This window comes from Aptenodytes patagonicus, chromosome Z (assembly GCF_965638725.1).
Source record: "Aptenodytes patagonicus chromosome Z, bAptPat1.pri.cur, whole genome shotgun sequence".
NCBI classification, from domain to species: Eukaryota; Metazoa; Chordata; class Aves; order Sphenisciformes; family Spheniscidae; genus Aptenodytes; species Aptenodytes patagonicus.
The window spans coordinates 43185439-43210978 of record NC_134982.1 but is presented as its reverse complement, the minus strand read 5'-3'; the positions used below and the strand labels follow the sequence as shown (position 1 = coordinate 43210978).

Below are 25540 nucleotides of genomic sequence, written 5' to 3'. Positions count from 1 at the left end.
GATCTCAAAGATGCTGGAAAATAGTAGCTCATGGCGGGAGGAGGGTGTTTGTTTGAAGTGCCTGCCCCATGTTTCTTCATGTTGAAGGTGCTTCAAGACCTCATTAACTGAAAGTAAATTCAAATAAGTTTTGATGGTCTGTCTTCATTAGGTGATGTAGCTCTGGGAAATGAATTAAGACTGAATGATGAGGTACCTGTTCATGGTCACGGGGGTTATATTTAACTTCTTGAAGAAGGTTATTGGTTAAAACAACGCTGGTCTGTTTATTAAGGTCAGGAGTCTCGCTTCTTTGCCTGATTTCTATATGGGGAAGGCACGTAGGAAAGTACCGAGCCAGTCAGTCTACTCCCATGATCCCGCTCCTGCTGTTTATTTTGAAATGTGGACAAACAGTACCTTTGAAATGTGCTCTCTTTCAAGGGCGTTGTTAGCACCTCCATAGCCTGGCAGCTTCCCTGAAGCTGGTTGCAGGCTTGGACCTTGTCACAGGTGATGTAAAGTGCATTAAAAATAAGTACTTCTCTCTCAGCGCTGACTGGGAAACAAAAGGCTTCTCCACTTCTGGTCAGCATGCAGATTACAAGCGTGCTGCGAGACAGTGGCAGTTTCTCCTGACGTCAAGGGAGGGCCACTGCCAGCAGCTCATTACACACGCATCGCCTCAGTAATGCACCTTCTGCCTGTCGCTATAGCAACCCCCTGGAAAATTACCTCAGCAGCCACTAAAATCCATTTTTACAAAACTAATTACAGGTATAATTAACTTCTTAAAATCAGTCTGTACTATAAATTTACTCAGACCTATGTGGTTTGGCTTTTTTTTTTTTTAAAGTAATTTTATGCAATTTTCCCTTTTTTATTCCTGTGTAGAATGCCTAGCTGAGTAGGTACTGTTTGGGTGAGAGGCCATATAGCTACAGTGTGTCTCATCAAAGCAAGATATTTCTTAGCAGGTGGTAAAAATAAAGTCAGAGTGCCGTATAGTTGAGACCTAAATGGCTTGCACAGTCGCTGCTACCTGTATAACTGAATTCCCTGTGGTAATGCTGGTGGTTACCCGCTTTTGGACTAGCCCTCAGGACAGCTGCCAGGGTACTTCCAATATCCATATTGTTATTATGATTTTAAATTTTGAAGTTCATGAACTGAGGAAACATCTGGTTTGGGCAACTGTTGGCAACACTCTTTTTGTGGAAGTTCATGTTTATGACAAGTCTTGTGGTTTGTTTGCAAGAGGGCATCTGTAGCCATTTCTAGTATATGCTGAGGAGTTAGTTGCATTGCAAAGGCTGATTGCAGTATTTGTGCATACATTTTGAGTTAGGCACTTATCCTAAAATACCCTGTGCATATCCCTTACGAGTTTAAATTTTTGGTATGTGCACAAGATTTGTTTGCCCAAGTGAGCAATATATTTGTCAGTACTTTGTTTCGGGCTGCATTAGATAAGTGCTTCAAAGCCATGGTGAATCGGTTTTTTAATAAGCAGATACACAAAAAAGTCAATAAAAATCTTCAATTTCTTTCACTCCTCACCCATACGAATTCAGAGACTTGAGACATTTCACATAGCCCTGGCTTCATAAGTCCTCTTCTGGTTGCAGATAAGCCAGTGGAGGAAGTAACTCCACCCTGCTTTCCTGCTGGACCTTACGGACTTCCCACACCCCAGGCTGTATCCATCAAATAAACTAGCTTAATTTGAACAATTTCAATGGTATTTCTTCACTATTCCAAATCATTTTGACAGAAATGTGTTATCAAGCCATTGCACAAGTGAAAGAGCTGGCAGCTGGGAATGGGCAGAGGTGCAGCTAGAGTGGGGCTTGAGCCAGCACAGTTGAAGGTGGAAAAGAATTGGCATTAGCGAGCACTGTTTTTATTTAAAGTTGCTGCTTGCTAAATTAATTTAAAAATAAATAAATTGTTAGTTTAATAAGCTGTAGGATGCTTAAAGCCTATGCATGCAGTGCTGCATTCCCCGGTGATCAGAGAATTTCTTTAAAACCCAGCTTTCATGTGGGAGAAAAAAAAGTTAGATTTCCAACCCTTTTGGTATGGTTTGAAACTATAAGCCTTTATTGTGAAGAGAATTATACTATCATAAACCAAATAAATGAAATTCTAAATTGTCAGTGTTACAGGAGCAGCTATAATAGTAATATATGAAAATTGTGTGTGCTGGTAATATGTCTCTAAATATTAATGGTATTCCAGTTGTCTTTTCTTTTTATGTAAACAGTCACCTGTCTTCATTTACATATTCCCTCTCAGCATTTTGAAATAGTGAGTCAACCCAAATCAGTTATTCAGAAAAATCAAACTCTCACCCCACTCCTCCTAATGCAATGTAAAAATCTATTCTTGTGCTTTGAGAAGAGAAAATGTCTTGGGTTTTGTCTGTGTGGTACTGTGGACATAGCAGTATAGTGTTATGCAATTAATTCAAAAGTCATGATAACGTATTGAGCGTAAGTGTGTTGATTTGCTCCCACTGGCATTTTAGGAAGATTGCACCTGACTGAAGAGAGACAATTCATTTCTGCAATATATCAGAAATCTTCAGATGTGATATAAAGCAGTGGCTACAGTGGAAAAGAAAGACCCTGATATCAATCCCAAGGATACATGTTCTTACCCAAAGATAATAGATTTTTTTTAATTAAATGTGTTGCTTTGTTTTAGAGGTTACATGAATTTTAAGAGAGACTTAAGGAGTTTTTAGTGATTTTAGAGTATCTTGAAGGGAACTTTGTGTTGCTGCTGCAGGCAAAGCTTTTGGTCTGATTTTCAGAAACATGTTTAATCCCCTTGAAGTTGATCACAGAATGTGAAGTTACATATCCTCTTATGGTAACAGGAAGTGTAACTGATCTGCAGAACTGTTAAAGTCAGTAGCAGAAAATATCTACTCCTTTGCTTCAGAGCAACAATGCACAGACTTTATTAAAATCTGAATTCCAGCACAAGTAATTCTTCAGCAGAAATCTCTGTTAAAAAAAAACAACAAACAACAACAAATCAAAACTTAAAAGAAAAAGATTTTTTTTCTACTTAAAAAGGATTTCATTGACTATTTGCTGTATGCTCACAGCATGAAAATAGCAATAATAAAAGATTAAAAAGTAAAGTTGTGCAACAAAGAACTGGCACATTTTCATTTAAATAAACGGATACAGTAATAAGTTTTAAGTTAGAAGGAAAAGTGGTAGGGGCTAAATGTCATTATTCGAAAACAAAAAATGCAGGATGTATTCTAAAACAAGTCTTATGAGGAGCGGCTGAGGGAACTGGGACTGTTCAGCCTGGAGAAAAGGAGGCTGAGGGGAGACCTCATCGCTCTCTACAACTACCTGAAAGGAAGTTGTAGCGAGGTGGGTGTTGGTCTTTTCTCCGAAGTAACAAGCGATAGGACGAGAAGAAATGGCCTCAAGTTGCGGCAGGGGAGGTTTAGATTGGATGTAAGGAAAAATTTCTTTACTGAAAGAGTGGTGAAACATTGGAAGAGGCTGCCCAGGGAAGTGGTGGAGTCCCCATCCCTGGAGGTTTTTAAAAGACGTGTAGATGAGGCACTTAGGGACATGGTTTAGTGGGCATGGTGGTGTTGGGTTGACGGTTGGACTCGATGATCTTAGAGGTCTTTTCCAACCTCAATGATTCTATGATTCTATGATTCTAAATTGCCTTTGGACGTAGATGCTAGTTATGATTTGTCAGTATCACAAAGATTTTCTTTTTAAAGGATTTTGTGCAGGCTATCGGATTTTTTTTTTTCTGTGAGGTACTCTTACTGGTTTTGACACTGCTGCCTTGATTCTTGGTTTGAACGTGTAATTTAGGACACTTCTTAGAGAGCCCAACATCCTTTGATCTGTTAAGTGAAAAAGTCTAGGGAAAGAAAGAGGACTCCATAAGGATGCATAAGGATTCTTCTCTGGACTGTATAGGCTCTGTAAGGTGCTATGAGTGAAATGAGTGAGAAGGTTGTTGTTCAGTAATTGAATGAGCAGAACTTGAGCAGAACTGAATGAGGATGAGGAAAAGATCAGGTATTTTTTAAGGATAAGTTAGTGCTTCTGGAACTTAATGACATCAGTGATTTGTGTTAGGACAAAAAAAATACTCATCTGCCCGTCTAATGGTTTCCAGTAATGATTTAATTTAACTATTTAATAATATCCCTTTGCATTATTGACTTTGTAAAATCAGCCAGCTGTGCATTACAGCGTACCTTAGTAACATGTCCACTCTGCTGATGGTGCAGAGGTGCGGTAACCAGGCTCACGTTGGAGACCACAGCTGAAGCTTGCCAAAGGAATTGCAACAAGGCGATTGTGTAAACGAGCCACTACCAATTTATTCAGTTAAAATTCTCCTGCTCTCATGAATACCACTGTAGCATGTAGTGACCCACAATGCTTCTTTGTACCCTTCCAAAACACAGTCACAAAACAAAATGAAAACCAATTTTTTGGGGGGTGAGAGAGAAAAAGAAGCTAGTTCAGGGTCTCTGTCAGTTTCTTATTGTGGTGGTTATGGATTTTGTTCAGTTACACTTTTTTTTTTCCCCACCAACAAGTTTATGGTGTTTTTGTCCATTTTGCTTTTTGTGTAGAACACTTGAGGGCAGATGAAGTGCTCAGACTCTCAAGCCTTTTTCTTATTGGCAGAAACTAATCAGTGTTCCTAGAAAATATTTTCAGAGTAGTAGCTTCTGAATTATCTGAGATACATGGTTCAATACATCTTTCTAACTGTGTGTAACTTTCTCACATTCAGTGTTTACTATTGGATTAATCTTTGATGAATAAAATCATAGTGAGAGAGATTTGATAATGTTTTTGGCTCCCTCCCAGACTTAACAAATTAACTCTTCTGTATTTTTGCTGTAAGGTAGAAATCAAACTGCTTTGTTTCTGTCATTGTTCAGGATAACTTGCTCTCACTATTTCATTAAGAAATCATTCAGAGCCTCTAGAAGAAGTCTAATTCTTTTCTGGGTTTATTTTAAAAGAGCACCTTCACTAATAACTACAAGGAAAAGAACATGTTCAGAGCTTAGTTATACTTCATCATCATTCGATAAATTACAAGACCATTGCTCTCCCCCCCTAGAATGAACGATGGCATCTGTAGGTTAACTTATCTTCTCAGTGGCTAACTGTAGGTCATTCATGTGCTGGGAAGTAACCAAATGCCCAAGAACTTAATTTCCTGCAGTAGTCTTTCTCCCAGACATCTACCATGGGGAAAGCCCAAGCTGCCTGGTGCACTGATTTCATGTGATGTCCAGCTCCTGGACCCGAACAGGCTATCACACACACATTGGTACACTTCTTTTTTGAAGCATCTCTTTTATGAGAATTACTTAAAACCTCCAGTACACTGGTGCTTTATGGTTGAAACCCACCATTAAGCAATAGCAGAAGCGTTTTGTGTTGTAGTTAATGAACCTTTACAAGCAATTTTATAGCAATTTCAGGTTATTTGCTAACCGACTGGGGTGTATTTCATGTACAGCAGGCTTATGAACTTAATCAGAAGTTTCAGTGTGAATGCAGGACTTTCAGGTGCCAGAGATCCCACTAAATAATCAGTGCTGCTTTTTGATAACAAGATCCGGAGGTTTTTTTAATTTGTCAGTGGGTGGGTTTTTCCTTTTTTAATTTTTTTTTTTTTTAATCTCCAAACAGTACCATTTATCCTCCTATCATTTTATAACTGATAGTGACCTATTCTATACCAGTTCACTGTTCCTTGGGAGATTCATGTTTGTCTATCCATGTATCTGTGTAGACACTGCAGAATGAATATCAAGAAATATGTTACATATTCAAATAAAACTGTGCAATTTTATATTTCTCACACATTTTATAATACTATTTGTCTCTAAATTGCCTAGAATTATGTAATTGAAAACTTTGAATCTTTGGTGAATTTACATGTGAAAGCCAAGCAAACGTATATGAAAAAAACCAGAATAATTATGCTACCCTTCTGTAGAATTTACATGAAGCTATGAAAGTGTATAGGAAGGGAGGATGGAGCACATTTTTATACTTTGTCCCCTCTTTTATGCTGATAATGCTCTTTTTTCTGTTGTACTTCTTCCTACCCCACAGCCCGTTTCCATTCCCAAGTCTTCCTTTCTCTTTTCCTTAGTGGGATGATGGTGTCACTGTCTTGCATTCCTGTTGTTTCTCCCTGTCTGTAGCTATCTTAACGACTTGGACCGCATAGCAGATTCCACCTATCTGCCAACTCAGCAAGATGTGCTCAGAGTTCGAGTCCCAACAACAGGGATCATTGAATATCCATTCGACTTACAAAGTGTCATTTTCAGGTAGAAAAAAAGTTTTAACACCCACTTGCTTTGTTTCTTTTGTTTCCTTTTACATTAGTAATACCATGTATAGGATGTTGGTTAAAAGTGCATAAAAAGCAATTATTCTATGTTTTTAATATTTGAGCTTGGTCATTGTGTTTTCATGTAATTGTCCACATATAAGGAGCTGACGTTAAAGATGTCAAAAGGATGAAAGACAATTAGGTTTGTCTTTTTTCTGAAGGTAGTTATTACTAATAGAAAACCTGCAATTCGTCTTTCCAATAATATACATCAAAGTTTCACTATGAATAATAATCTGAAAATACAGTCACGTGTCCTTGTAATTCATGTAAATTATGGAATACAAAATTACCACTTGTGTCGTTGATTTTTAGAGAGAAATTACTCTCCTTTAGAGAGAAGTCACCCTACTTGAGTGCAAGTACAGTTGTTTAAAAAATAACTATGCAATTGCAGTTGCAAGTTAGGCACCTGTATGTAGTTACACTGAGACACAGGATGAAGTGGGAATACACTCTGAGCAAATCCAAGTTTTAATTTTGGCTATTAAAAATTTTAGTAGGTACCTATTGTATTCTATTTGTCCTCCTAAAATGGGGCAGCTTTAACAAGTTGAGAATTTTGACTCTGGTAATTCAGGGGGGAAAAGGTAGACCATGAAGTCTATTCCGTTCACATCTGTTTCTGCTGAATACACAGACATACATTGTCGAATCATGGCTCAAGACCTTTGTATCTCAGAAATCTGAGGGTTTTGAGACCCACAATAATGCAAATACAGAAAACACATCAGTCTTAAAAGCAAATATGATTAACTGTCTAGTTACAACAGATTCCATTAAATATCAATGGAAAAAATCATTAAGAAAAACAAACCAAACTGTGTTTTCAACTAAATTCTTGAATTTTGTCATTGTGTGTGTGCTTGTGTGTTTATCTGTTAAGGTATTCATGGAGTTGATGTGAATGTTCATTTTGCAGAATGGTGGATGTAGGAGGCCAACGATCAGAAAGAAGAAAATGGATACATTGCTTTGAAAATGTCACATCTATCATGTTCCTAGTAGCTCTTAGTGAATATGACCAAGTGCTTGTGGAGTCAGACAACGAGGTAAGCAAGCATCAGCAAAAAGCACCAGTTTTAAAGAAAAAATAACTTCACTTGTCCAGTCCCAGGTGTTTTTCCAAATGCATCTACCAGCAGTCATACACAACTGCATCCAATGGAGTGAGAAGCACTACAGGGATCAAGAGGGGGGGAGGGGATCAGTCTTTAAATATGGCAAAGCTGATCCGCTCCATGGAGGATTCAAAGAAACCTATCTGGTTTGTGTTGAAGGGGAATACAGTTGAATATAGAGAAATGTTATCAGTGTAGCTATTTGTGCAGTTAGTGTTATGTAGCAGAGCCACAAAAATAGATGGTGGGAAATGAAGACAAAATTTATATAGATTCTTTGCTAGAACAGACCCTAAAGTGGTAAACTTCATTCCTTTGACTTAAGGCATAGGATGTATATTGTATTTTTGTTTCAAAAAATAACAGAAGTAAGAAAGTGGATGAGCTGAGGGGCAAAGCACACTAGTATCCAGTATTTTGAATGCAGTTTTACAGTGTAGGGGGGTTATTTAATGTTTAGACCTTTTTGTCTTTCCTGTGGACTGTTTTAAGTTATTCATCAAACTTCTATGAGTTACTCACTGGCACTGTCCTATGCAAGTCTTTTAATATATATTTACAAAAGTTAGGTGAAAAAAAGAAAACATTTGAATGGCTGTATACATGTTGATTTCACTGTTTAAGGGAATGGTTGACAGGACAAGGTAAAACAGGTGTCCCTGGACATTCATGTTGGTATGCTGAACTTTCTTCAGGATTCATTTTTAATTAAAGTCTGAGAGCTCTGAAAGTTTTTATATTTATAGTCTTTCCATAAAAGAAAAATATCGTTATGTGAGTTACATAATCAACTATACCATCCAAAGCTGACTTTACAAAAATGATGATGTAATCTGCACCAACTTCATCTCATGTAATTTTGGAAGCTAGACACATGTAGATAAAAAGAGAACTCAGTCAGACTTGGCTCATTTCAGGCCAAGCCAGAAATGTCTGGTTCTATCTTTTTCTGCTCGCGTTATTCTTTGGTAGCCACAAAGTCAACACAGAAGTATTAAGCATTTTAATTATACAAGTCAAAACAAAATATATTGGAAATCACATAAAGAAAAATTATTTATGATATTTTTCAAATGCTATTCTAACTATCCAAAATAAACTTCCAAACTTCCTGATGTTAGCTATTTATCACTGTGTTTTCATACTGTCTTTCTCACAGGGAGAAGTTCTCGTAGGAACTGTCTCATAGGGAGAGGTTTACCAGACTCTGGTTCCCTATTAAGAGTATCCTCTTCTAGTTAGGTGTCTTGCTCAGACCCTTGCTCTGGTTTGTCAGATAACTTCAGTGTCCAGATCATGACTCAGAGCATCCCTACTGTAGAAGACAGAGCAATATCTTCCTAGGCTGAATCATTTGGAGAATACAATCTTGCTCTGTGTTCTCATAAACTAAAAAGGTTCACGAGTTGTGCACTGAATAGAATATCTGACTGAAGATTTCCTTTATGTTTTGGGCTCTCCAGTGACTGAAGTGACACCTAAAGTTGTGATAGCTTTCCTATAACTATTTTTCAACTATTATGAAAAAGATCACTTTACTCATAAAGCTGTTTTGATTTTTCAAGTTTTCACTTTCAAAACACTTTGTGGAGGCAAAAGCTGTAAAACTCCTCATTGTCTTACAGATGGTTCTTCAACCTCGCTGCTAAACTATTTATGTTTCTTATTAACAACAGTGGAAAACTTCTGAACCTTTTTGTCTTTCAGTTTAAAATATGTTCATAACTTTAATTTAAACCAGTTTTTGTTTTCAAGTCATACATACATACCCTAGTAGCACTTTCCAGCAGCCTTAGGCCTGTATTACTCTAGCTCTGGGATGGATCCCGGCTGTCCTAGAGCTAAGCACCCATCTGGGCAGCTTAGTTTTGGCTTTCAGCAAGCTGTAGCCTGCCTGTCTAGATTTTGTTGGTATACCAGAGCACTGCTTTCTTCCCTTCCTTTTCCCTCCCCTGTATCTCTGAACATTGCACTCACAGAATGCATGGGAGAAGAATGGGTTTATTTATTCCACATAAAGCAAAGCATAGTTTGTCTGAATGTGGGTGTAGCAGAAATATGGGAAAGGTTTTAAATGTGTTAGTTGACACCTTGAATTAAGAAAATTACCCTCCAAAAATATTTTTGTTCTTCACTGGGGTGTGACAAGCTCAGTAGGGAAGACAGTAATTTAACTTGGATACTTTGGTAATCAGCCAAGAGATACTTTTTTGCACTTAACCTTTAAATTGTGAAACAGTATTAAAATCTTAGCACCAAAGTGAGAAAGTGTGTGTAAATGCCCTACTTTCTTCGTATGTATGCCATCAGTGTGATACTATGGTAGAATCTAATACTTTGATCTGTGTGCCTCTTACTGAAATTAAAAGATCTGACTCGACAGCTTGCAGTGTTCTGCTACTCCCTTTACATTGCTTTCATGGCCTGATTAAACAGTATGATTTTTGTGAGATGGCCTACTTTCTTTTTCTAATTAGTCCACTGCATGTTATTGCCTGAAGTCTTTTTCCTCGTAGTATGTTTTTACAAAGAAAACTATACTTTTTAATATCTGTGGCATTCTTTTTAGTTAATACGTTTTTTTCATTAATCTCATTTTCATGAGTAAACATAAATCTGTAAGAATTATTATTTGCCATTTGGTGCATGTGTGTTTATGTGACCCCTCATCATTATGAAACTGGTTTAGAGCCCTTAAGACTCTTGATTTGTATTTCAAAACGTAGTTTGTGATAGACTCTAAGTTGTAAATCCATTTCTTTCCTTGTTTAGCTTATTCAAGAGAAATACATTTGGATTAAAAATCAGATGAGGCTATACTGAGTTGAGAGGCTTTGCTAGTTTCCTCAAGGGCTTTTACTCACTGGGTATATGTGGGATTGAGCTGGGAACTGTTTCTGTCTTCACACCCTTGGAGGAGTTAAGTATTCAAAGTTCTGAGGAATATATTATAACTACTCTGTAAGGGGACATCATACGTAGAAAATAAGACGAGTGTTCAGATTGCCTGTTATTCAGAGTCCCGTGTAGGATGACTCTTAAAGGATACATCCATGGAATTGCAATCCCATGACAAAGATCTGCAGCTAAAGAGTTGGGGGCTTCAATCCTGAAGAAAGGCACACATGCCTGCCCAACTGTATTTTAACTATGATTCCTCTAACAGGCAAACTCAGAAACAACGTCATCTCTCTTAAGTATGTGTCTAGATTGTACATAACTAAGCATCTGATTTTGGTGCATACATGCAAAATGAGAAGAATTGGTAAGGGCAGTATATTTAAACGTATCTTTCAAAAATTTCAGATGATGCACAGTTTTAAAATGCCTTTCTCTTCTTAAATACTTGTAAAAGGAGAGATAGCTAACTGTTCCAAATTCTGCCCTTAATATAACAGTAAGTCTGTCTAGATTCGTTGGTAGAAATGAGGACAAAATTTGATCCAGGGGACATAATATACTAATTACATTAATAGTACTGTACATTAAGTAAATCGTCGCTCAGTCTGACATGATGTGACGAAGGAGAACATGTCATAAGTTAAATTATCAGATGTTTGACCTTTTCACTTTTTTAAGAAAAGTCTGACAGAATTAGAGGTGAGATAAAAAATGAAGGAATCATCTCTCTGGTAAATTAATTTATAATGTGTTTTGTCCTCTAGGTCAGGCTTTTGTGCTGAATTATACCAGCAGATCTGGAGAAATTTGCAGTTTTATCAAAAAGCACAGTTTAGAACTTTTCCATTTTTAAAGTCAACTTGTTTGCTTAAATAAAGGATTTTTTCTAGATAAAGTGTATTAATCCATATTCCAGGATATGCTGCATTTAAATATGTATCACAGGTAGCTCTTCTAGACATACAAAATCTCATGGTCTCAGTGCAATAAATACAAAAACAAGTTCCAGCTTTATAAGAGAACCAGTAACCACTTGCAGTTATGGAAGGACTAGAGACATCACAGTATACCTGGTTGAAATCTGGTTTCATAAAAAAGAGGTTTTCATTATCTTTGCAGAGCTTGTTAAGCTCTTGGAAGTGATGCTTGTACATATTTTTCGTCCGCATTAGCACACTAAAAGCCTTAAGGCATATGTGATTACATATAGCTTGTATAGGTCTATGGCGGTTATGAAAATGTGGGCTTTTTATAGGTAGAGATCTTTCTTTTTTTTGTGTTCGCAGAGGAAAAACAGAAAAGACAGGATACAATTTCCTCAGTTCAGCTAAATTAATGGAGTCATAGGCTCCAAGTGAAATTCTGAAATTTTCTGAACTATCAAAAAGCAAATACTGTCTTTCCTGAGGTATCGTTAGAGGCTGCAAAGGTACAGAGGCATTGGACAGCATAAAGTATTCATTTATAAAAGATAATTTTTAGAAGTAAATCAGTATGAGTATTCTGAACATCCATTGCACAAAGTAAATTGGGGGAAAAATGCCAGTTTAGATTATTTTGGTCAGAGCTGATACATTTTAGTTTAAAAAAAATAGAAATACAATTGTAAAATATGATGTTATAACAGGATTGGAGATAAACGTTGCTAATATTTACAACTAATATTCCTTCCACTTTGACTTTTGAGTAAGGAATTTCACTAATGCCCAGCATTATAAATACTTACTATGTATCCTATATACATACAAATATATATGCATCTCTATGCCTTAGGAAAACAACATTGTTTTCATTATTTTACTTGTTAAGCAATTTCTTTTCACTGATGAATGAAACCACATATAAAAGAATCATTGAAGTGTCTCTTCCTTTGTCAAAATAGTAACATTAATATAACTTCAAAAACTTATATTTCACAGGTGATTTATTTGCTGGGTTTTCACTGACCTTGACTAATGAATCAAATAGAACCAGTTTTACTGTTAAGGTCTAATTCATTTATCTATCCTATCCAGACAGGTAATTTGCAACCCTTTTAAGAGGTTTATTAAGAACCGTTATTGGTTCTTTTTAATCAGAAAAAAAGGAGATTTTTGTCAAGCAGAGTACTGCTCTTTTTTAAAAAAGCTTTTGTTTTAAAGCTTTTTTTTTAAAAAGCTTGTACTATGTCTTAATAAATTATTTTATTTAGCTGCAGCCAAAATTGTTAGTTTTAACATAATAACGTGTAACTGAATTTCTCTTAAACCAGTATTTCCTTCCCTTCCCTTTAATCATCAAGAGTTGTCATCCAATTTGCATTAAAGTTTTATAGAAAGTACCACCTCTTTATAATCCATGTATTTACAAGTTTGATCCCAGAATGCAGTTCTTGCTGAAAAAGTTTGTAATGTATGAAGCAGGCTGGAATGGCTTAAGAATTCTGAGTTTTCAAAATAATAGCAAAATTGATTCCTTGGCTTAAGAAATCCTAGACACACGCCTTCAAGCTATGTCTAATATTGCCATTACTTCCTGTGTGTTCTCCTTTCACACATGTTAAACTATTATCTAGGATCTGTCTTTTCTGTGATCTTGACTAATGCCATATTGCTCAATGGACATCCACAAAAATGATGCCACAAAGATAATTTTCCCAGCTTCTTGCTTTTGCCTCGTGTTCATCTGTCCACTGGCTTTCACTTCCTTACCACATGGACCCAAATGGTTTGTCTGCTTTAATGACCTGCATCATCTAACCTGATACGATAACCAGATTGAATCTTTTTTGTCCCAGTCTTGATCAGTCATTTAAAAAATATTCCAACGAATACTTTTGCATGTGTTACCATGCTCCTCATTCTGAACAGAAGGAGTTCCCCAGAAACTTGCTTAAACCTGCTCCATTGCTGCTGCGTAATGTACAGTGGTATAGCAGCCAGAGTTGTGTGAAGGCTGCTGCTTGCACTGTTGAGAATTCTGCTGCTATGACTTGATGCTCTCTCATTCTGTGTTCAGCATCCCGTTGTCTTACAGATTTATCCTGAGTTTACAAACTTTGAAGGCAGTGGCTGTTACTTAGGAGCAAAGTACAGCTGTGATCCCCCATCAAGTCTTCTAGGTTTCTGAAATGTAGAATAGCAGGTTCATTTACCAGCAGCAGACATTTGCATGGCACTAGCAGTAGGAAAGCATAACATTTTTATTTTGAGATGCGGACAGAACCAGTAGATCTGGAAGTGACTCAAGCAAAACTTCCAAAAGCCATTGAACAAGTCTTGCAGGAATTCAAGGGTGTACTCAGACAAGTGGAACAGGAGAGATGGAAGGAAAAAGGGACGAGACTGGTGGAGTCCCTTTTGGAAGCAGTGTGGAGCTAAATAATCTGGGAAGAAAATTGTTCTTAAAAATGCTTTGTCTAAAACATTACCACCAGGGGATCATTAAAACTGTCTAGTGATTTTATAGTCTGTAAATACAGTGGCCCTCAGTACAACTTTGTTTAGCTTGGTGTTCATAGATCATCTATGAACTCTATCATAGCTGCATATGAGTGAGTGAAGTAAAACTGGTTGCTTAGAGGGGTAGGATCTCCATCCTGGAGACAGATGTTCAAAGCTTGACTGGACACGGCCATGAGCAACCTGATCTAATGACAAAATTAGTCCTGCTGGGAGCAAGTAGTTGGACCAGATGACTTCCACAGGTCCTTTCCAACATAAATTTTTCTGTGATTCTAAGTAGAAAAATCATAGTTTGACAAGTGAAAAAATTTTTTATTTGTTTCTTTGGGGAGCATCTTTGTGGTCATGCCATAAGGTTTTGCTATAGCTTCTTTAAAATCCTGAAGAACCCTTCTTTATTTGATGGTGGATATCTGAATTAATGTATACCTTCACAGTACTTAATTTACACTGAAGACCTGTCTTGTGATTTTATCAGAAGTAACACTTGTATGAGAACAAAACAGGATATTTAGAAAATTAGGGCTTCAGTACCTCAGCCACAACTGCAAATTGAAACTGAAGGAACTTTGCAGGGTGGTTTACTGCAATGTTTCTGTGCTTCAAGTACTGAATAAAGGCACTGTGCGAGGATGTCAGTTCTTTTGATTGATGGCAAATTTTATTATTCTTAGGTTGTCCCAAGTAGAAAGGATCAACGTTGCTTGGTTTGTTAAAAAATATTCCACTTAAAGTCTAATGTATTAAAATTACATGAAAATAATTACATGAAACCCAGGATAGGTATTTTTAGTGTGAACTCATTTGTGTGTGTATACAGGCCTGTAGATGCAGGCATACATGCTCATGTTTTGAATCTGGACAAAATACATCTGCAAAATAGATGAGTATCCAAAGCCTAGATGGAACTTCTGTAGTGTTCGTCAGTGCGATATGTTAACGGGTGGCAAATTAATACAGTGTTCCAGTCGCACTTTCTTTTGATGCGGGACAAAAATAAGAAATGGCATGAGGCCACAGAGTTCAGAATACTTTCACTCTTTATGGAGTCAATTGTCTGAAGCACATATTTCATTTTTCATCAGAACTATCTTGCTGTTCACATCTGGGCATGCTTCCACTTCTCTTCCAGCACTTTGTGTTCCTTATTCACAGGCTAGTCCTACATGGCGTAGCATGAAGGCTGAAAGAAAACAATGTTGAGATCAGAGTACTTCTCTTTTTCTGCATCTTGAATAAACATGATACTTCAGTTGTCTGGTTTTTTCATCAACGTTCAGCAATCCAGAACAATTGAGCATAGGGCAGAGGACTAACATGAACTCCCAGATAGAATTAAAATCCTCAAACGGTCTTCATAATTATTTAACAATGTTATTTCCATGGGAAATAAAATCTCCAGAACTCATTGTTTATTTGGAAACTAGAGAAAATAACACATTAACCACCTGTGCCAGCCCTTGTTGCTGTATGTATTGTATCTGTTCATACCTGTTCACACATATGCATCTGTATTTTCTTTTTGGTTTGTGGATAAAGAACCTTTCAAATATAAAGTATCAGTACTGGGAAGCATTTGCATAAGGAAGAGCCAGAGCCTCTCTCTCTTTTGTTAAAGTGGGTGGTTCATAATGGAAATGGGAGGTTGAATGACTGTGAACCCGCTTGCAGAAGCTGCCAGAAACACTGCTGGTAAATGTTGCTATTGGCAGCAATTGCTGGCAAAGATGACTGCCACTTATTTTTTCCAATAACCAGTGTCAAAACTGTCCAGAAAAGGGCATTTTTCAATGTCAATTTAATTTTAAAATATTTTCACCCATTTTTCTCAAAAACATGTAAGTATTCATGAAGAACTGATTATTCTGGCATTCATGTTATTTCATCAAAATTAATTTAACAGCCATTTTTTTGTTTAAAAAATACTTGACAGCAATGTTTGGAACATGTTTTTTGACCACTTTTAGGACTACTTTTTTCTGGACAGTATTTTTGTGCTTTGATGGTTGTTGAACATGTTGATTTGATGGATTTCAGCTGTCATTTGGTTCATCCGTCCCTCTGCTGGGTACATAAAATTGCCATATATTTGTGAGTGCAGTGTTGCAAATTTAAGTTGTTGGAGAGGTGAGAGTTCTTCTCCCAGATGATTTAAAAATACAGTTCTTATCTACAGAGATGTCTTCCCAGTCCTCTACTAGCAGCTTTTTTTGTCAGGCTAGTTTGCAGAAGGATTAAAGACCAGTGAAGAAAATAAAGGAATTATTCCTGAGCTCTGTTTTTGAAGTTGTCTCTTACTGCATTTGAGTTATTCGTCAAAATATTTCTACAACCACTGCAGTTTTTTCTTAGGTGGCTAGTTACAGGAGTATAGATCCAAGATTATACTTCATACTGGTGGCAAAAATCTGAAGCACTTCCAGTTTTGATACTGTATTTACTTTTTTACGTAGAGGAGGACTCTGCACTTACCTCCCACTTTCCAATTTCCTCTGTTATTTCCCAAATTTCATGTAGCAGCTCTATTAAATTTCTAGCCAAGGAATACACTTTAGGTCTTTCTGTGCAGCCAGACAGTGCTTCTACTTAAATAATTGCTGGAAGTCTTATTTGGAGAATGGAGACATTCCTAATTAATACAGACTTTCACACAAAAAACATTCACATGCACAAGATTTTGTCAGGTAAAATAATAAAGTCCATTACTACAATACTAAACAACTTCTGAAATATTAACCCCTGCTTTTTTTCTAAAGCTCTCTTGCATCAGTACCTCCTCTTCTACAATTATTCTCTGAATGCCCTCTCACTCAATTAAACGTTTGTTACCAGCCTAAATGTAGTTATATACACAGTGCAAGTTGTTGACTGGAAAATGCATCGTTTACCTCCTCACCACCTTCTCTCTCATCATTTCAATAAAATTCAGTTCCTCAAAATTTCTGAAATCCTAATTTTGTTAACAGACACCATTTAAATTACTAAAATTTTTTAAGACAAAAATTAATTACCACATTTTCCGTTCAGTATGTAAGTTAGAGTATGCCCACTAGATGCCACTCTAGACAACCATAAAGGCAATAAGGGGTGAAACTCCACTACTGCTTCTGTATTGTTTCAGATTAATATTGTACTTGGTCTTTTTTGTCAAAGCCCTGTGTTTGTTAGCTGGGAAGTGCTGCTTTCCCTTCACTGGGTACCAGCTGATACAGCTTTTAAATGCTATTTTAGCACTTTTCAGGTATTTTTCAGGATTTGACTTCTTAGTGTCAAGTGCTTATAAATTATGCCAATTCTATTATTTCTGTAATTGCAGGAGTAATTGTGTATTTTTCCAGAGCAACAGATAGCAAAGAGAATTTCAATATGTAAATCCAAACTAGAAATCCATCATTTTAACATGAAACCTGAAAGTATAGGATTAAAAAAAAAAGTGGAAGGAAGTATACTCTTTTTTAATCTATCAAAACCCAAGGAAGAGTAAGAGTTTGCATTTGGATAAAAATGTGCAAAAACATGGTTTGTATGTCTAGTTATATTTGTGTTAATGTTTAACCATCATACAAAAACTTATTGGCGTGAAATCTTTTATACAGTAAGAGGTACATGGTAGAAAGAAATTTCATTTTATTTTTATTTGTTTTATAAAAACATGTTTCTAGTCATAAAACTGGACAGTCCCATGATCCATGAATAAGTACAGTGTTTTTTCTTGGTGTTTAATAAGAAATTGAAAAAATCTTGTCCAAGATTATATGATCTGCTTACAGTTAACAAGTTTCTATTCACTTGTGGAGTTTGTCTGCTGTATTTTTTGTTCTCTGTTTCATGATGTTATTTTTACATTGGACTGGTGACTGTGTCAGGTTGTGTGGAGGACAGGAGAATTTTATGCTGGCATCTGTATATCATAATGAGAAAAATGGAGTAATGGCTGGCAATATCAATATGTCTTTATGCAATTCGGGACTGACTGCAGACATAAACAGAGCAGGGAAGTTGCCCAGACCAGCAGATCTTGGGGGATGGTGAAAACAGTGATCCCGCTGCTCATTTTCCTTGTGCCAGCTGCCTGCGAAGCCAGGGAAGCCATGATGAGCTGCTGCTGCTGTCAGAGGGGGGTTGCTGTGAAGGTTGGCATCACTGCTGAGAATGGCTGTCAGCTATTGAGAAAGCCTTGAGCCAGCTCCAGCTGCACATTTCTGTACGTTAGTTATTCACAAGTTTCTTTCTGCAGCATTTTCCATTGAAGCTGAAATAAGATTTTTCTGGAAGCAATTTGATGAGGTAGAGCTGGCTCATAAAATCAGATCTAGTACTTGAACAAACTACTAAATACTGCCTGCTCCCCGCTGTTCCCGTCCGCTTTTCGAAGAGCCACACTGTCTTGCTTGGTTTGGCAAGGCTTCCTTCGCATTGCATCTGACAGAAGGTCAGATCCCCAATGCTGGCTGGCCTTTTTCTATACTCCTTGTAATCCTATCCCTATTTCCAGTAAAATACTGCAACGTGAAACTGATTCTTACATAAAAAGAAGTGCCTCCTGTTAATGAGAAGTGGGTTTTTTTTCAGAACAGTGAGTAATTCAACAATTCTGTCTTGTCAAACATTCTTTAATTAAACTGATTAAAAATATTATGGCAGTAATGTTGTATATATGTTTAATAAAGGAAAATGGTGATCATGCAATGGTACGAGCTGTCATTAGCAACAGAAAACCTGCTTAGGAGAAATTTTAGAGAATAATAAGCAGTATTATTGGAGAAATTACTTCTGGAACAAAAACAGTTTTATCTGCCATGACATACATGACAGCTGATTTGCTCTTAGACATTAGATAAACAGAGAGATGAAAGACAGCAGAAGGTTAAGCAGAGTTTGATTAGTCAGAAAATGAATTGCTTCATATTTTTTGGTTAATCCTTGAATCATTCTAAAACAAAATAGTGAAGCCATGTTAGAATGTTTAATCTGTTACGGTGAACTCAGGACCTATATTGCTTTATCTGCAATGCCTAGATTGCCTAGGTTTATCTGCAAAACCTAAATTGCTTTATCTGCTTACCTAGCCCTTACTCAGAAGCCATCCAGGTAGCCACACCCTGAATGTGTATTGGGTGGGAGCAGTATTATTATATGCAGAGCCTGATTTTGGAACTAAACTGTAAATTACTGTTTCTCATTTTATAATGAGTCGTTTCTGGTGAAATAAAGGCAAAATTCTCCTCCAAATATAAGCGTCCCAATGTCTTAGTGCAGAGAATGTAGAAGGTTGCCTCTTGGGAAGAGCTACTTGGAAATGGAAGAGCATATGATGATACTTTCCTACTCCTTTCCTAACAGAGCATCTGACAGCAAGATCTTGACTTAAGCCTAATGGTAAGCAAAGGAGTAGCTTTGCAGATGTACATGCATATTTATAGTTAGAATTGCTGAATTCAGCTTCTTTACATGTTAATAACATAAGAAATTAAAGTCGTCTTTTAATGTTCATCTTCAGAACTTGTGTTGGATATTTATCAGCTACCCCCACATAAGTTGACTGCACTTGCTCTTCGTTATAACTATGCTGAGTTCTGAGTGGCAAGTTTAACAAAAACAGTCCTTAAATTCAAAATACAGATTGCAATATTTTGCTAGGAAGTCCATCACCTTCCATTAGTATTGAAGCTATAACATTTCATCTCTGTGCTGCTTTTGTTGTGCCTTTGCCACCTTTTAAACTTTCTGACTCTTCTCTGTTAAAACAGAAACTATGAAAAGCAAATGGTTTGATTCAATATGTGGGATAGTTTCAAAAGGAGAAGCCAGAGGGTAGTTGTTTTTCATAATGATACATATTAATTTCAAGTTTACAGTGGTGGCTTTTGGGACAGTTTTTAAAAAGTGCTGAGAATTTAGTATGTATTTAATGAGATCCTGCCTACCTTCCTCTTAAGGATAGGAAAGGGAAAAAGCCAGTGAGATTACCCATAATTCAGGCAACGGGTAAGCATTTTTATTTACTTGCTAAGGAAGGGCTCAGTTATGGAAAAACCACGCACCTGAAGGTGGGAGTTATAGGGAGGGAACAGAAGAGGTAGACCCTTTAGGTTTTATGTTACAACTACACACCAAGAGAAGATACAGCTATGGCCAATATATAGTGTCTTCTCTTTAGGGCATGTTAAGTACTTTGTTTTCTTACACTTTGATAGTATCGTCCATACTATAAGTGCAGTTTGTGGCACTAAGAAGAGGCAGAAAAAAATAGTAAAAAAACCCAACCTGAGTGTGAAGTTAGGTTGTCTATTTACTCGTGTTTTTTCCCTCCTCAGAGTCCCCTTGAGTTTTCAACTATGATATTATTATTAGGTCTATGCATAATAAAGTTACAAAAGAACTGGGAAAAAAACCCAAAACCCAGAGTTAACATTCAATTACGGATTTTGGATTTCCTTGGTTTGATCTTTAGATGTCAAAACTATGATGTTAATGTGACATTGACTGCAATAACAGCCCTGTAATTTATGATGCTGTCAGATACAACTGACATTTTTCATTCAGAGGATCCCCGTGGACAATACAAATGCTAAAAGAAGGAAGATCTGTAGGAAGAGGCAATAATTTTATTAAACCAGCTGATACAACCAGAGAAAACACACAAGCTCATGGACAATTCCGTCATTACATAGTTGCATCTAAGATTAAGGTTTTCTTCCAGTGAAATAGCATTGACCATAGCAGTCATGTATTAATATATACATAATGTTATGTATGTCATGCAATGAACTGAAAAGGAATTTTCTTAATTAATAACTTTAAGAGGCTTTGCAAGACACTTGTTAAATATACGAATTATATTAAATCTGCATTGAATCTTTGGAATTGACTGATCTGTCCTTTTAAAGTTCTAGCAGTATCATCTTATTACGTAAGTCTTTTGTGAAGTCATATTTGTCTGTGGAGCATTACAATGTGACATACATTCGGAGAAGGTAACTGGTAATACCTTTTTTCCACGCTTGTGTTGTAAGGGCCCAACATAGCATTGTGTGGTCTTTTCCTTGAGAAGGATCACGGAATTTCATAGACCTGTCAATTATGGATCTTAAGGAGAGTGATCTTTTTCTTAACTGATTTAGACAGCTTGTCATCCTTTGCTAACTCCTTAGAGAATGTGTCTGCAGCCTTCCTGATTTCTTAAACCCTGCTGTTTGCTTCATTCTGCAGATGGAGGTTTGGTAAGGGCTGATCTGTAGTGATGTACACTCTGAAATAATCCCTATACCAAGATAGTTACTTGTTCCTCAGAGCTACCATTTGGTGCACAAGACTCGACTGTCTTACCTTCCCAATATCCTCAGCTGTTATGACTGTACAGGGCAAGATCCTTGTACTGTAGGAAATAATTCTACTTCAGTGGGCTCTGGCAATGTAATGTGCATTTTTTATCATTTCCCACAATTTTCTGACTTCCAGTTAATTTTGTTTAGGACTGGATAATTTAATAGAAAATTAGAAAGGGCAACAGTCTACTGCTGTTGTCTTCTTAAAGCCTATTCTCCCAGAATCAGGAATAGATTCAGATTTAGCCTGGCTCTTCCTGGAAATACAGTTAGCTGGATGACTTTTGGAGGCAAGTGGCTTCTGTGTGAAATGAAGCTTTGACTATACTAAAGAATACAGTGAAGTGAATGAGGCTGGGGTAATCTGGTAGTGTTTTATTGATGTCAGTTACTGACATCCCAAACTATGTTTTTTTTCTAAAGCAGCTGAGTGTTTCTTTCAGTTGTGTTAGACTGCACATTATCAGCCACTTCTGTAAACTTCTCAAGGCTGTAATTATTTCCTTTGATATGACATTATTTTTTCTGAAGCAGCTCTTTTACACTGCCTTCTTAGTAGTATCCTTTTTTGGCATCCCAGACTGGTTTTGAATTTATTGAACTATCTTTGAAATCATGGAAACCTGCTTCATCTCTGATCTGTCTGTTGAGTGGAATCCTTAGTAGATATTTTGTCAAGGAGAGGTTTAAATCAGATGCCTCAAATCAAGTCTGAAAGGACTTGAAAGACGTTTATAAATTTATGATAGGAAAAAAGTGACTCTGTGGAATGCAATTCATATTATACAGAATTCATAACCAATATAAAATACAAGACATACTCTTCTTACATTGAAGACACAATATTTTGTTCTTTATTGTATATGTCTCCTAGTATTTTTATGAAACGCAGCACTTACAGAGTTAATGTTTTAGCTGATAGGATGCTAGAAATTGTTTTAGGCAATTTGACATGATACCAATGTACCTTTAGTCTGTATGCCTTTTCTGCTTCATCTTGTTTGGCGTCCCTTTCAAACAGAAAATGAAAATGTGCTCTGGGTCTAATAACAGTGTTTGCAAAACACAGTTTTCTTGAACTTTCCTGGAGGAAGGGTCATAAATTGATACAAACCGATTTATTTATTTTGTCTTTGCAATTGTGTGTTATATATATGGAAAAAAATCAGCTTTATATATGAAAATATTGAAGGGTTTTTGTGAAAAGCAGGAACACTTACTCTAGAGAAGTCATTTCTTTGTGTTTTCTGTGCACTTTTCTTACTGAGAAGTTTTCAATAGCTTATAAATTCACTGTGAAAGAACACAGCTTATTGAGTCATGACGCTGTTTCACCTTTTGAGTGTCACATTAGAAGATACCAAATGTTAATGAGTTTAGGTAAATATTTGCAATTTAAACACTAGTTTGTAAATTTACATTGCCTTCTCTCTTTCATCAACTATAAAAGCAAAAACTAACCTGTGTAATTCCCATTGCCTTTCTGTAAGGCATTGTTTAGAGAAGAAGTCTATATAGAATGTTGAGAAGAAAACATGGTCTGATCAACAGTTAGTCTAAGGACTTAAGTTTTATGCTCAGCTCTGTTGATGTTTCAGTTTTTCTCCTTTCTGAATGAAATCCTGGCACCATTGAAATCAATGTGAGTCGTAAGAGCTGACTGCAAGAAAGCAAAGGTTTTACTCCTGTGAATTAGTTTCTCAATCTATAAATTCGGCTATTTATTTTCACCCACCACTCCACCATGCGGTAAAGTTTTATAAATTGCTTGAAGGTTCTGTGGTGACATAAGAGACCAAGCCATCAACTTCTAAAAAATGGAAATTTTTTAGGGTTTGGTTTTTGGGTGTTTGGTGTTAGGTTTTTTTTAAGTTCCTATTCTTCCTGCTTATGTTGGTCTCTTTAAAATGCAAATTAATGCAAGTAAAGATACATTTATTGCAAAACTGTCTGAGTTATCTGACAGATTGTTGTATAGCTCAGCAACAGCAGAATCTGCAGGATTCACCTCCTTGCTGTTTTGTTCTTTGGAGTCCCGTTTGGTGGTGAAACAGTTTTTTCAGGGGGCTGCAGCTTTAAATAATAATAATAAAAAGAGTAAATTAATTCCCTTGTTTTGAACTCAATTTGTTCTGACTGTATTAACCACATCATGTCAGTCTAACAGTTCTTCAGAACTGTATCAAATCATAACATAATTTTACAGTGACAGAAAAGTGTTACAAATAGAACTGTAGGCTTCACTTACATTTCAGCTATAATGCAAAGTGGTTTTCAGGAGCAGTTAAGCAACTAAAGTAAAGACTAACCCAATGATGTTAGAAACAAATTTAGCAATGTACAGATTTTTAAGATTTATTGTCATAAGCCTTTGGTGTTGATGAAATGTTCTCAGGTTCCAAATTTATTTGCAACTATTTCAAAGCTGATCTATTTCTAAGAATTATCTAACTCTGAATTTAAAGTTTGGAAAAGGCCTATAAAATAAATAAAGTTCTTAAACCTTGAACTGGTTATTATGTCTTGTTGTGGTATATTTGTCCCTACCATGAATCACATGCATTTCAATACCCCCCAGTTTGTTGGCTGGTCATAACTGTGCATATTCAGACTTTAGAAATGTACCCGTTACAGCTTTCATGTTCATGACATGTGTTTTAAAGAATACTTACACTTGAGCAGTTGAATTTGCAAAAGGAAAATGCCTGCATATTTAATTAACTGCTTACTTATTAATTGCAATTTAATTACCTGAACCTTACATATTGGTAGGAAAGTGCAAAACATGCAATGGATCCGTTTACCAAATAAAGTGAAATTGCATGAATTTATTTCAAAAAAACTTTAAAAATTATTTTCGTGACCACCAAAATTCCACTCTCTTTTTTATTCCAGAATCGAATGGAAGAAAGCAAAGCACTCTTTAGGACAATTATCACATATCCATGGTTCCAGAACTCTTCAGTCATTCTGTTCTTAAATAAAAAAGATCTCTTAGAGGAGAAAATTATGTACTCCCATCTAGTTGATTATTTTCCAGAGTATGATGGTAAGTAGAATGACATCAGAGCTCATGCTCTCTTTACACTGCAGTAATGACAAATTGTAATAGCCTTGTCCAAATGCTAGACAGATAGATCCTTTGATATATTTTGCTCTTTTAAAAAAAAAGATGCTTTGCAATGTTTAATCATCTAAATTTTTAAAATATGGTTGAACTCGTGGGATTTTTTAGACTGCTAGGATTTCATTTTGTGCGGTAATTGTGGGTAGGATTGCAGAACCTTTCATGGGAAATTGTTGACTTCTAGATGAATATTTGTCATTTTAGCAGTGAACCACGTTCTGTCCCTTTTTGTAGGTTGGGGTGAGGGTTTAAACTGAAGTATAAAAGCTAAAAAGAAATAAAAATTCATTCCTCGCTTTTACACATTGTCTTCCATACTCTTTTTTTTTGAGGTTTGGTTTTGTGTAAGGCTGAATATCTGAGGGGAAGAGTCATAAGCTCTCTGTGGCACTCAGAGAAACCAGTACCGCTCCTTCCACCCTTTTATTGTAGCTCTTTTTCTCCTTTGTTTTAATTTTACATTATTTATGTGAAGCTTAATGTGCTTGTCCATAAAAAAATTACGTGGATTGTACAGCTGTTTCTACTAAAACTGTACTTCCAGAAGGTTCTCCCGAGGTAGAAAGCTCAGTATTTAGAGGTAACAGAGAAAAATCAAACTCATATAATAAGAGGTCTAAAGAACTAAATACTCCTATTTTTAAAAAAAGAAAATCTGTTTTGTCCCACAAGCGAGTGAATAGCAGATTTGAAAGCTGAATAAAAGATTAAATCTCTCATGTTCAATTATGGAGAGTAATAATAGGAAAAATTGACATTTTGTTTCCTGTTTAAGGGGAAGAAAACAGTGAACAGCCTGCAGTATCAGACCGTATTATTTATGAGTCAGTGTAAGTTTAGTTTCATAGTGCTATGCAGAAGAGAACTGGCAGTTTGCGTAGAAATATGCTCGTTCTTTCGAGTTTACTTCGTATGACAATTTCCCTAGATGACATCCTGAAGGTGAAAAGACTCTACGGTCTGCTCTGTTATCACCACTCAAGTGACGATAAAGCCTGTGTTAAATGCTTGTCCAGAAAAAAACAGGCAAAACTCAACCACTCAGCTCAGAGAAACACTATTTCTCCTGTCCTTTGCCATTGATGAGAGGAAAAAAGATTATGGACTGGTAGGGCTGTTGGAGTCAAGACCTGGAAGTCTTCGAGAGTCTTTGTCTCTTAATTCTGCGGGTCTTACTGGACTTAACTCCACAGACGAGGTTATGGTTTG

The 25540-nt window shown here is 36.4% G+C and overlaps 1 protein-coding gene across 1 annotated transcript in view; it reads left to right on the top strand.

Annotated features, from left to right (window-relative positions):
- Window positions 1-25540, top strand: part of LOC143173128 (guanine nucleotide-binding protein G(q) subunit alpha) — a 144628-nt gene that overhangs the window by 108377 nt on the left and 10711 nt on the right. Inside the window, exons 5-7 of the mRNA XM_076363203.1 lie at window positions 6218-6346; window positions 7334-7463; window positions 24100-24253. Coding sequence (XP_076219318.1) covers window positions 6218-6346; window positions 7334-7463; window positions 24100-24253 — 413 coding nt within the window. The remainder of the gene's footprint in view (window positions 1-6217; window positions 6347-7333; window positions 7464-24099; window positions 24254-25540) is intronic.